The sequence below is a fragment of the Mesoplodon bidens genome (genome assembly GCF_964165515.1).
Source record: "Mesoplodon bidens genome assembly, chromosome: 1".
Classification (NCBI taxonomy): Eukaryota; Metazoa; Chordata; class Mammalia; order Artiodactyla; family Ziphiidae; genus Mesoplodon; species Mesoplodon bidens.
Genome location: NC_138176.1, coordinates 8,744,677 through 8,757,886, shown reverse-complemented (window position 1 = coordinate 8,757,886; position 13,210 = coordinate 8,744,677). Strand labels below are relative to the sequence as shown.

The 13,210-nt window shown below is 50.3% G+C and overlaps 1 protein-coding gene across 3 annotated transcripts in view; it reads right to left on the bottom strand.

The window, feature by feature from the left end:
• Positions 1–5,529: 5,529 nt before the first annotated feature.
• Positions 5,530–13,210, bottom strand: part of CPXM2 (carboxypeptidase X, M14 family member 2) — a 128,007-nt gene continuing 120,326 nt past the window's right edge. Inside the window, exons 13-14 of one of the 3 annotated variants that reach the window (XM_081249620.1) lie at positions 11,885–11,984; positions 5,530–6,870 (exon numbers count right to left, since the gene is read on the bottom strand). In XM_081249620.1, coding sequence (XP_081105746.1) covers positions 6,617–6,870; positions 11,885–11,984 — 354 coding nt within the window. In that variant the 3' untranslated portion in view covers positions 5,530–6,616. The other 2 variants (XM_081249622.1, XM_081249621.1) reach the window with 2 other exon arrangements.

The window sequence follows — 13,210 nt, the reverse complement described above, 5'->3', positions numbered from 1 at the left end:
TGCACCTAGGAGTGGAATGCTGCATCATATGGTAACTCCATGTTTAACATTTTAAGAATCCTGCCAGACTGTTTTCTAAAGTGGCTGCACTTTTCTCTAAAAATAGTCCATTTTTGTTTCTAGATCTTTTGGTTGCTGAAGGCTCCAAATATTTTAAACACATTCACAATGACTGAATCTCCACAGCAACTCTGAGAGGCAGGGACTACTAAACCCATTTTAGAGGTGTGAGATTTCAGAGAGATAAGGCAACTTGTTCAACACCCCTCAGATGGTAAGAGCAGGCATCACACCTAAGCCTGTCCCCCAAAGCTCCACCCCCTCCCTCTCTATCCCACTGCTCCCCACTCCACCCAGGAGATGCAGTGACCCACGGACTCTTTCCTTCCTCCGCAGACCTGCGGGCACCAGGGAAAATTTCTCCATGGCGTTCGAAGGGCCCCCTCTTCTTCTTGCCCTGAAGAATCCCCCTGGCCCTGTGCAGTGTGTTCTGATGGAATCTGCCGAAGGCCCAGAACCAGATCTTGACGCTCTGGAGTCTCTGCACTTCCTAGGGCTGATGGGGACAACACCCAGAGGACAATGGCCTTTGCTGTGTCCCCTTGGCCCATGTGGGGAGGCTGACCGCTAGAGCGCATGTCTAGAGGGAATGAGGGGTGAGGGAGAGTCACACAGGAAGCTGTGACTCTCAGTGAAAATTCATTAAAAGCCAACCCGGTGCACTAGGTATTCTTCACAGCCCGGAGATCTACTTCTGTAGCTCCGAGGTTGTTTGTCTCCCCAGCTCAGCTCTTACTTTCCTCGCCCACTACGCTAAGGCAGGTTTCCAGAGCAAATGAGGGTGTGGATCAAGATGGTCGCTTCCATCGTAGTAATTAACCTAAAACAATCAAAGTAGATGATCTGGCTACACGTATTGATGCGCGCTCCAAGCCTCGGTTTCCTCATTTGAAAAATAGAAATAATGATATTTACCTCTAATGATATCAGCAACCGTGCGGATGAAAAGTTATGTAGCACGTTGCTGGGGACACAGTGCCTGAAGAAAAACATTTAGCTTCTTCTCTGCCTCTTAGCGCTTGCAGTGTGCCGGGTACCAGCCTAAATGTCCCCCAGCGTGGATCCTCACGAAAAACACGTGAGGTAGGTCCTGTTACTGCACAAGTCCCCTACATATGGACAAGTTCTATTCCGAGGAGCGCATTTGTAAGTCCAATTTGTTCGTAAGTCCAACAAAGTTAGTCTAGGTACCCAACTAACACAATCGGCTATATAGTACTGTACTGTAATAGGTTTGTGATACTTTTCACACAAATAATACATAAAAAAACAAACACGAAAAATAAAGACAACATTTTTAATCTTACAGTACAGTACCTTGAAAAGGACAGTAGTACAGTACAACAGCTGGCATACAGGGTCTGGCATCGAGTGAACAGGCGAGAAGAGTTACTCCGTGGAGGAGGCACAGGAGGTGGCAGATGGTAGAGCTGAAGGGTCGTCAGCAATAGGAGATGGAGGGCCAGCTGCAATGTCACTCACACCTGACGTTGATGGGACAGGTTCTGGTTCCTTGCTGGATTCAGTTCTATCTACCCTCTTGAAAAAACGATCCAGTGATGTCTGGGTAGCAGCTCTTTTTCCTCGTCATAGATGACACGGTAGCACTGGATTGCACTGTGAACGGCTGCTGCAACCTTCGTGCACCGTTCTACGTTCAGGTCCTGTGCCTCAAAAACTAACAGTGCCTCCTCAGATAAAGAAAATCCCCTTGCCACTTCCTGCATCGTGAATCTCTTCGGTTCTTCAGTTACTTCTTCTTCCTCTCGTCTCTCTTCGTCCTTTCTCTGGGCCTCCAATTCCATCAGGTCTTCAGTAGTAAGCCCCTCGTGTTGCACAGCAAGGAGTTCAATGAAGTCATCCTCTTGCAGATCTAGCTTGAAATAAAGATACTGTACTACTGTACTCTATACAGTACAGTAAAGTACACAAAAGCACAACCACTTGTAGAGGATGCACGCACATGAGAGCACACGCCAGACACTTGAACTAACTTATGTGACTGGACATGAGAACGCATGTTCGCATCTTTGGAAGTTCGAAACTTGAAGGTTTGTATGTAGGGGACTTACTTCTATTCCCATTCTACAGATGAGAACACTGAGTCACAGAGGTTATATAATTTACCCAAGGTTGTGTGCAGGGACTCAGAGGCAGGGCTGGCACTACAACCCAGATCTCCCGGCTCCAAGGACCAGGCTCCTAAATACTTTGCTCTAAAATGAGCCAGAGGTGAGTGAGAGAGGCTTGAAGGGGGCTCCAGAAAGAGGTCCTCCCACGGATGCTGACAAATGGACCAGATGTAGACACAGTCCACTAACAAGGCACTAATGAGCATGAGTGGAGCCATTGTCCCCGTTCCTCCGTCAGGTTTGCTCTTACGGTAAATTAGGTAACAAGAAACGCCAGCGTGGTGCTGAACTCAGAAAGCTGACCAGGCTGTGAAGGACACGGAGCTGCACCTGTAATGAGCATTGTTCACTGAAAATCAAAATGGGGCCAGAAGTCAGGGCAGCCCCCACCTGTGAGGTCGTCTGAAGTGGACAGAGAACTATGATGGCAAAAAAGCGTCCAGAATCAGGCCCAATAGCTTCTTCAGGGCTCTATTGCACATTCCATCAGTTCCTCACTAACAGTTCCCCCAGACAAGCTGATCAAATAAGGGTTACCATCTTTCGTCCTCTGATTTCCCAAATGCACCTCGACTCCCAAGGCTTCCATCACCTTCTTTGCTCCTAAGAAAGTCAGGCCAAGAGGCACAGACCGTAGGGCTGCTCCAGGACCTAATTACAGTGTTTCAGGAGGGCAGTGAAAAGAGCATTGCTCTGAGAGTCCTGCCTCTGCCATGGGCTGAGACACCACTTTGGATACTTTGTGCCTCTCCATAGGCCTTGGTTTTTCCATCTCTAAACTCAGGGGGATTGGGCTAGTCCAAGGGATGGAAACATGAGGAATCACTGCTGTCACCCAAACCCATAGCAGACACAGCTAATCAACTGCAGCATTCTTCCCCACTGAGCCAGGCCTTTGCCTCAGAATCTTTCTTAACACAGGGCTCCAAGCAACTACTACCGAGAAATCAGAATTGGCCTCTGCAAGAGGGAACCTGGTTTCCATCCTTGGACACATTGATCTCGAGGTGCCCTTGGCTCTAAAGACACGTCGTTCTCCTCTGTACATACCAGAAGGCACTGGAAGACTCTATCCCATGGGCTCCAGCTCTCTGATTTCATTTTTCTAATTTTTTCTGGACTCCTTATGTCTTGACTGGGAACTTGGAGCTGGGTATGGGGATGCCAACACGAAGTGGCATGGGAATTTGAGCTTCTCCAGGCAGGGTGGTGATCGCCAGGGCCAATTCTGAACCAGAAGGAGGAAGGAAGGATTCCTGCAGGAGGTGGCATTTGAGAAAGGCCTTGAGAGGAGCAGGAAGGTCTTCAGCTGTGGGGAGAGACAGGAGATGCAGAGGCCCAAGGCCGCCCCTAGGCAAGATCCGGGAGGGGTAATTCTGGCTGAAAAGCAGGGGAGAAGTCCAGTTGCAGAGCAGTCCTCCTTCGGAAAGAAGAAGAAGGTGACGAAGACAGTCTGGGCTTGAAGGCCCAGCCAGGAGGAGCCGCTGAATTATTATGGAGCCAACGGGGAGCCCACCGAAGGGGCTGAGTAGAGGACCGGTTCCAACAGAACAGAGCCTTACGGATCTGGAAGGTCATTTCTCCACCAGAAATCAGGGGACGCCACAGCCAGACAGGCTGACAGTCCATCGAGCCCACGGGCTTACTTTGCAGGAGCAGATAAGAGACCAGAGAGGCTGCCTGGTCGAGACCACACACCAAAGGGTGGTGCCAGGTCTGGAAGCCACAGCTCCATCCTGTAAGCCCGAGATACCTGTTAATGGGCTAAGTCTGAAGACAGGCCTTGCAGAGGACCAAGAATCGCTGAATGCGGCAGACGGCATACTGCAGCCCCAAGGGCTACAAGGGCTACAGCCCCATTGCTAGATGGTGGCAATGAGACAGTCACCTTGGTACCAAGTGTGGGGACCTGGCCTCCCAGTAGGACGTGGCTGGAACCTGACAATCTACCGTCTGCTGATGCAGTTGGAATGGTTAACCGCTCTGAACTGCAGGGCTGACTGATCATTTCAGGGGCTTTATATTGTCACCTGTCATATCTAATGCTGAAAGAGGAAGGTTTTCCTACAATGGGCTTCATGGAGAGCTATATGGCGAATAGCTATATGACTACTGAAAGTTAAATTTATATTAATTAAAATTATGTAACTAGAAATGCTTTTCCCAAGTCGCATGAGTCACATTTCAAGTGCTCAATGGCCACATGTGGCTAGTGCCTACTGTGTTAGATACTACAGAATTGAACATCTCCATCACTGCAGAAAGTTCTACTGGACACTGCTGGTTTATAGCAGGGGTCAGCTAACTATGCCCCAGCCTGGGGCCCAAATCCAGCTGCCATGTGTTTTTGTTTTTGTCTGTGGCCGAGCTGACTGACTTGTGGGATCTTAGTTCCCCAACCGGGCCCCAGCAGTGAAAGCGCCGAGTCCTAACCACTGGACCACCAGGGCATTCCCTGCCACATGTTTTAATAAAGTCTTACTGGAACACAGCCATGCCCATTCACTTATGTATGGTGTAGGTCTGCTTTTGTGCTGCAATAGCAGAGTTGAGTCCTGGTGACAGAGTCTTTACGGCCTGAAAAGCCTAAAATACTTACGATCTGATCCTTTATACGAAAAGTTTGCTGATCTCTAGGGTAGACTGTCAAAAAGTGACATGAGGATCTTTTCTGGAAAGAGGCTCACTGGCAGACCCAGGAATTACTAGTGGGTCCCAAGTGTCAGGATGACTTCACCCCACCACAGGCCCCCCTGGGGAAGGAGGTAGGGAACATAACGCTGGCAGCATCGCTACGGAGCTTGATGGGGGTGCAGGATGCCCCTCCCCAAGCAGGCGCCTTCTCCAGGGTGACTGACCTTCTCCAGGGTGACTGACTGACCTTCTCCAGGGTGACTGACCTCCTCCAGGGTGACTGACCTCCTCCAGGGTGACTGACCTTCTCCAGGGTGACTGACCTCCTCCAGGGTGACTGACCTTCTCCAGGGTGACTGACTAACCTTCTCCAGGGTGACTGACCTCCTCCAGGGTGACTGACCTCCTCCAGGGTGACTGACTGACCTTCTCCAGGGTGACTGACCTCCTCCAGGGTGACTGACCTTCTCCAGGGTGACTGACTGACCTTCTCCAGGGTGACTGACCTCCTCCAGGGTGACTGACCTTCTCCAGGGTGACTGACTGACCTTCTCCAGGGTGACTGACCTCCTCCAGGGTGACTGACCTCCTCCAGGGTGACTGACCGACCTTCTCTAGGGTGACCCACCGCAGAGACAGGGGGTGGGACGTGGTGTTTGGGTGGCTGCGAGTCTACCCAGGAAAACCACACACGAGAAGGAGCTCTCCATTTGCTTTCTTTATTTTCTATTCTTCCCAGGTCAGTGAAGCAGCAACACTAATAAAAAGTGAGAAGAACTGCTTTCTTGCACGGCACTTCAATAACCCCTCTCACACCGACGCTCACAGATGATTCTAAGAGCTCTTCATCAAACTCAGTCTAATCGGGATGGTCTGGCATCTCACACACCAAAAATATCTCCCGGAGTGATGTCGGCCAGCTCAGGAGCGCTCGCTTCCGGGAAAGGACTACATTGAACAGAGAGGCTGACCGTCAGCCTCCTTCCAGCTCTTTTCAAGTCCTAGCAGGTCAAAGAGGAGGGCCAGGCTAACTGCTCTGGTTCCTCAGGGAGGTGGGCACCTCCTGCTCTCCCCAGCCAGGGAGCCCCCAGAGCTCCTGCAGCAGCGGGAAGCTTGGGGGGTTCTCTGTGGACCCCACTGCACGCCACGAGCCCCAAAGCATGTCTGCTGCCCACACTCACTCTTGAATGATTTCAGCCTTTCTCTCCCTTTATGTGCGTGATCCTTTGCTGAAAGGGAAACTAAGCTGATTCAAGAGGCCGACTGATGCTCACTTGGTAATGTCTCTATTGTCAACAGAGTGAAGGATTTATGTGCAGCAGCTTGGAAGGTCCTGGGGCCAGAGAGGGTAGATTCTCTTAGAATGCCCATGAGCATCTCGAATGGTCACATTTGGGACAGCAGAGCCCTGGGAATGCTGCCACTTTAGCCATGCAAATTGCAAACGCATGGGGAACTCTTGCTGTCACGCAAACAGGAAAAGCACCAGTTTCCCTTCCTGTACAGCCAGGAGCCCTCAACAGGCAAGCTCCTCTCTCTCGCTCAGACTCCCAGGATGACTTGTTGAATCCTCCCACCAGCCTTCCTCTGCTGCCCTGCCCAAGTTATTTGGATAAATGGGAACAAAGAAACTATCCTAAACCTCCCCTCGGGACCAGCCTTGCAACGTACACATACTTCCAGGCCTTCTTGAATTACAGAGAAAACAATGAGGAGTGAGTTCTCTATGGAGCTACAACCAGGGTGGTTTAATTTGCAGGGGTCCAGGACACGACTCAAGAGTTGGGAGGTCACCCGCGCTGTCGTCTTTTCCGCCCCCGCAGCTTCAGCCGCCTGGCTGGCAGGCTGACCGGCTGCTTCCCGAACTTCTCCATGATCTCTCTGATCCTGGCCAGGTTGGTTTTGCTGAGTGTGAAGTCGCACTGTGTGGCCCCCATGTCATAGCCGACTATGCAGTTCTTGGTGGACGAGGTGAAACCTTCTGCCTTGGCCGTGACCATGTACTCTCCGGGGTTCAGAAGGCGCCAGTAATCCCCATCACTGGCTGTGAAAAGAAAGCAGGGGAATTCAGAGCAGCTCTTTTATAACAGAGATATCACCAGCTCTGTTATTCCAAGACCAGCCTCCTGGCCAGAGAGAGACTCACGGGCAAGCAGTGTGGAATTTGAGCCCCAGCAGATGCAAATTCTTAATGCATTTTGGAAGCCAAGATGTTTTCCTTTTTGGAAACCACCTTAATGGTTTTAACAGGAAGGGGACTGGGGTGTAGTCTCCCCGCAGTGTTAATACGCATGAGCAGAGATGGAGAAACAATCGCTAACATTCCTTTCTCTGTGACAATACACACCATTCATTATGAACTTGAATGTCTGAATGGTATGCCCTCGCCACAGAATGCCATCTTGAAAAGCCATCTGTGCCTGGCTTCTTGGCTTCCCTTAGCATGGCTGTAAATATAGAATAGTAGTATAGAGGTGGGTCTCTTCACGTCTGAAAAAGAGAAGGAAAGGGCTACAAACGACCTGGGGGGAGGCCCCAAGGTCCACATCTCCTTCCATGGTCCTCTATGAAGAAATGGAACTACAGGAGCAGGTACACGTGGATGTTGCAGGCAGAGTCCCCTGCCCTGGTTACACCATTGGTCAGGCACCCAACAGGCACCTAACTGGACCCGGGTCCATCCTTAACTCAACGCTAGATCCTTGTTGCATAAAGTGGGGTTCTAGGTCAAGGCCACTCTTCCCCAGGGGGCCTACACCTGCTGAGATCACTTGGATCCCTGACATTAAAGATGCTTCAAGACAGAAAAGGAGACGTCAACTCCCACGTAGCCCATGGAAGGACGAAGCAGGAACCAATCCACTGAACCCTCCAAGCCAAGTTCTGATGTAGGTTGTATAATGATCCCCTTTTCTACATGAGTAATTGGATGCCCAGGGAAGTGTCACGTCCTGCACAAGGTCACACAGCTAGTGATTAGCTGGTCTTCCCGGGCCAGGTTTGTTTTCTGTCTTATGATGATCTGTCCTGCCCGGTCTAAAGAGAAAAGGCTGGATTTGGTGAAGTGCTATGTAGACCCGGGCAAGTTTTACTCATTTGAATGAACCCTGATGTCCTCTAAAGAATGGAAGAGTTCGCCACAACTAGAGAAAGCCTGCACGTAGCAACAAAGACCCAATGCAGCCAAAAAGAAAAACATTAAATAAATAAATTTTAAAAAAGATTAAAAAAATAAAATAAAAACTATATCAAGATTAAAAAAAAAAGAATGGAAGAGAACTCGGTGTGAGAATATTTATCTCCCACATACACGCATATAACACTCTGAAGCACCATGTTTAAATTCACATCACAATCTTTATTCATCTGAGACGCCCCCTGCAATGTGGTGAGCTCATGAGAGCACAAGATGTCATGAAAAATGAAATACGCAGGCAGTTGTTCACCACACGTTTGCACAGTCTACTGCCTGGTAAACAGGCCTCAGTGTGAGAGTCCCAGGCACGCAATGCAGGCAGATGGCTCCCTGACTTTCTCAGCACTGCACCCTGTGTCTTCCTGCAGTGAAAATGCAAGGTTCTCAACGGAATAAAATGCCACTTGGTGGCTTTTCCGAAGCTGAGAGCCACGCCCAGCCGTCTTTGTCTTGCTATCAGACAGGCCCGAGCCTCCTGGGCAGGCACGCGCTGAGACGTCTCTCCGGGCTCCCAGCTCCCAGGCACACCTGCCAGAGCCGGCCCTGCACCCTCCAGACCTCCCTGTTCCGTCTTGGCCCCGCGTTAAGCTGTGGGCTCCGTAAGACCTGTGGCTTATTCGTCGCCACTTGACTGTGTGTTTCAGTCGCGTGTCCTTGATGAATGCCAGCTGGATTAAGTAGGATGAAGACAAACAAACATGAATACAAATGTCCTATTAAGGTGAGAAGTTGTACATATTAAGCCTCAGCCACTGTAGGTACTTCCTCCCCACCAACACCGGAGCGGATTCGTTAAGGCCAAGAACTGGCCACCTGCCAACTAACTTGATAGAGGCCGCTGGGGGCGAGAACTTTCAGTGGCAGTGCCCACCTTGAGAACACATTGAGGTCAGTCTGAAACACCCCAGGGAAGAGGCAGCCCAGGTTCTCACCAAGGGAGATGCTCAGGAAGCCAGGAGTGAAAGAAATCCATAATGAACACATGCTTGTCAGCTCTACTGATTCAAATTGATAAGACGGCTTTGTAATTCTTTTTCTCCCCAAAATAGCAGAAGTCTCCCTCCTCATCCTCTCCCCAGTCTGCCCACCTTTGCTGGGCTGGCCTCCTTCTTATTACGTCATGGTGCCCTGTCAGGGGCGTGTTTCGGGGGTGGGTGCTCTGTGGAGCTGCAGGGGGAGGTTGGCACCCAGCTGGTATCACCCAGCATCGGTGGACAAAAGGAACAACCCAGGCCCTAACGAACAGCCATTCATTAGCAGGTCGGGTTAGTGTTCCCAAACAAAGGACAGTCACGTGGCATTCTGAGCCAGGTTTTGGGCCAACATATTTACATGCATTTAGAAAGCATCCTTATTAGCTTCTCTCCCTGTGGAATTCCACTTAATACCCGTTTATTTTATGCAAAATCCCTCCTGGAATAAAACTTGTCAGATCACATAAGCCTCAGACAGAAATCAAGGCAAATTCAGAGCTTATGTGGAGCCATGAAGGACCCCGAAACCGACGCAATAAAGAACCATCCGTGACACACGGGATTCCTCGGTGATGCGAACGCGCTGGGAGATTATTTTGTGGGGAACGAAGGGAGATGGAGCTGCATTTTCCATTAGCTCATCAAAACTGTCTCCTTGATGACAAGGGCTTTGAAATTCCGAGCTCATTAGGCAAAGCTCTCTCTGCTGGCTTGTGGGCCCCTGGGGACATTTTATCTCCCACTCTGTTTAAAACTCCTATTTTCTCACATTGCCTACAAAAGACTAACAGGCCAAGGAACGTTTCAGGCTCTTTTACAGGCACTCATTAATAATGTTTAAAATACAAGGCTTATGCAGAACCAGATCAAATAGCCCCTTTCATCCACAGTGATCACCTGCACCTGGCATGTCTGGTCCGTGACAAGTTTACAATCTGCATTTGTTGAATTAATGAATGAATAAATGAATAAGTGAATGAATGAATGGATCAGTGTATGCCTGCCTATGTGGGGCAACTATGTACCAAATGCCATGCTACCCAGTGTGCAGCCTTGTGGTCAGTGGCTATAATACCCTGGAGGACAAGTGGATGCTCGGGAAATATGGCTGCGTGAAGAAACAGGCAACTACCTTGAAAGAAGGCGATTCAGGGCATCACACCACAGTCTACTGTTTCGTGGCATTTCACCCATTTACAGAATAACTGTCCTTCTCTGCCAGGCACGTGAGCAGGTAGCCTGGTATTGAAGAGCACCTGGGCCAGGTCTGAATCCCAGCCTCCCCCGTCCTAATGTCCTAGAGCCTCTGCTTCCTCACAGGTCAAATGGGATCACTTCGGGGAGGACAGGGTGTCTTCATGCATGCGACCAGCTAGCGGGGAAAGGGACCCTTCTCTTGTTCAGGGGGAACAGCGTGGGACAAGGCGAGGGGGACCACACTGAGAGTCTCAAGCTCTTGGCTCAATCCCAGCTCAGCCTCTCGCTGTGCATCTGGGAAACGCCACCTAATGTCCAGTGCGGCTGGCCACCCCGGCACAACGTAAGCTCTTAGATCCCTAGGTGCAGGTCGGGCCAAGTTAGTGTCAAGTCTTGTTTCTCCCAGTTCAAGTGTGTCTGCAGGCTGAAGAGGTCTCTTTTATGGAAATCAGGGGTTCCTTCCTCTTGCTGATGATGACTCTGTTTGCTACACCTGGGTGGGACCTGCCCTGGGTTGAATGATGTCCTGCCCCCCACACCCTCCAATGGCCCACATCCTGCTACCCAGGACCTACGAATTGACCCTATTTGGAAAAAGGGTCTTGCAGATGTAATTAAGGATCTCAACGTCATCCTAGATTATGTGGATGGGTCCTAAATCCAATGACAAGTGTCCTCATAAGAGACAGAAGAGCAGGAGCCAGGAGGAAACGGAGGCAGAGACTGGAGTGATGCAGCCAAGGAAGCTTGGAATGCCTGAAGCCACCAGGAGCCGGAAGAGCCAAAGGGAGATCCTCCCCAGGGGCTCCAGGGGAGCATGGCCCTGCTGACACCTTGATTTCAGACTCCCAGCCTCTATAATCGTGAGGGAATACATTTCTGTTTCTTTAAACCACACAGTCTGTGGTCATTTGTCATGGCAACCACTGGAAACCAGTGCAGGACCCAGTGCCCTGCTCACTGCAGCTGACAGCAAAGCAGTATCTGACGCAGCGCTCCCCAACGTCGCCGCCCCCCCCCACGTAGGAAAACCTCTGCGTGTAGGTTTAAACATGCCTATGGGCATGCCATCTCCAACAGAACGCTCGCTGACAATCTGACTTAAGCATCCAACCAATTCTGTTCAGATCTGTTCAGATCAACGTGCATCTGTCCCCGCATCATGCTGCAAACATCAGCCATCAAAGTCAAACTGGCCATTTCTCATTTCCCCCTGAACACGCCAAGTGCCATCCCAGGTGATGAGAGCCCTGGGGCACAAGGGTAAGCCTGGGCTTCTTTTCATATCATTTTCTAATCGGCAAAGAATAAGGCAGCCCTTGTGCAGATGCTCGGTGTCTGCGGGCTGCTTCCCAGCCAGCGCTGGAGCTCTGGAGCAAGCAGGGAAACAGCACGCAGCTGCTCCAACACCTGGACCCAAGCCCCACCCGCCTCCTGAACCTTCAGTGGGTCCTTCAACCTCTTTGAGCTTCTGGTTTTCACCTGAATAAGGGACAGAGAGAAGCCAGAAAGCAGAGGCTGAACACCTTGCTTTCCAGGGGCTCCATGGAAAGTTGGAGAAAAGAGATAATAAGTCAGGTCAGAGGAAGAAGTTTCTGGGCCTCAACCTGTGGTTTTAACTCAAGTAAGACACTTCAAGAAAATGGACATTTCCTCTTGAGAAACAGTTCACACACATTATTTGTAGTTACCTGTTCGGATGTCATGGTTAACGCCCTCTACGGAGATAACAGCATTTGGAATTCCTTTTCCATGCGAATCCCTCACCAGGCCTTTGATGCCCCGATGAACCTGTTCGACAAACAGGAGAAGGAGATGAGCTCACCGATCAACCGGCACAGAGAAGGCCAGAAACCTAACGCCAGCCCAGCACCGCCAAGAGCCCCCCACAAAGCTACGTCTGGCTCAAAAGCTCCCCGGCTCTGCATGGATTTGGTGTGTAAATTTCTGTATTCCTTTTGGGTCCATCTACTGGAAAGTCTTCCACTGGAGTTAAAATATTCCAGAGGTTTAGAAAATATTAGGATCTGAGATGGTTCATAAAAGACACATGTGTTAAAAATGGAATTTAATTTTTATAGGCATATTTATTTTGAATTTCCTGGACTCTACAGACTTAACACATAGACTTTAAGAGTCAAAGAGGGGCTTCCCTGGTGGCGCAGTGGTTGAGAGTCCGCCTGCCAATGCAGGGGACACGGGTTCGTGCCCCAGTCCGGGAAGATCCCACATGCCGCGGAGCGGCTGGGCCCGTGAGCCATGGCCGCTGAGCCTGCGCGTCCGGAACCTGTGCTCCCCAACGGGAGAGACCACAACAGTGAGAGGCCCATGTACCGCAAAAAAAAAAAAAAAAGAGTCAAAGAGGAGAGAAAAGACTCAAAAGCATCCCTGTAAAGTACAGTTCATCCGCAGGGCCCTTCCACTGATGAGCTGTGTCACATGACACACACCAACTCTGACCTCGTGCCTCAGGTTCCCCCATCCGAAGATCCAAGATGACATATCATCATTTCCAGTGACATTCTTTATGCATATTGCTATGCCTGGGCATTTTATCCATAGGAGGCTCTTTGGCTAGTCGGGGATCATCACGTTAGAATGACTAAGGCCTTCTCTCTCTTTGTTCATATATGAAATGAAAAAAGAGCCTTCCCTTACAAAATTCCAGAGTGGGGATGGAGAGTGTGCTCATGGCTTCCCAGGAGGGCAGAACAGGTTCACACCCTTCTGTGCCAGGAAAGTGGGCTATGGGCTGCACTGACCCTCCCAGGATCCTCATGGATCAGACTTGGATGCTAAGTCGCAATGCCAACCTCTGCCACCATGGGGAGGTGCAGGTACCAGGAAGCTGGCAGCCCGAGCCCTTGGCTGAATGCTTCTTCTGACTCAACTATGAGAACCCATGGAAGAAGCACAACCTCCCAATACAGCCTCAGAATCTTACTTCCTAATGAATGTGAGTCACGGTAGTCATATGAAGTTCCACATTCTTTTTATCTCTCTGGTTCCTGTGAGTC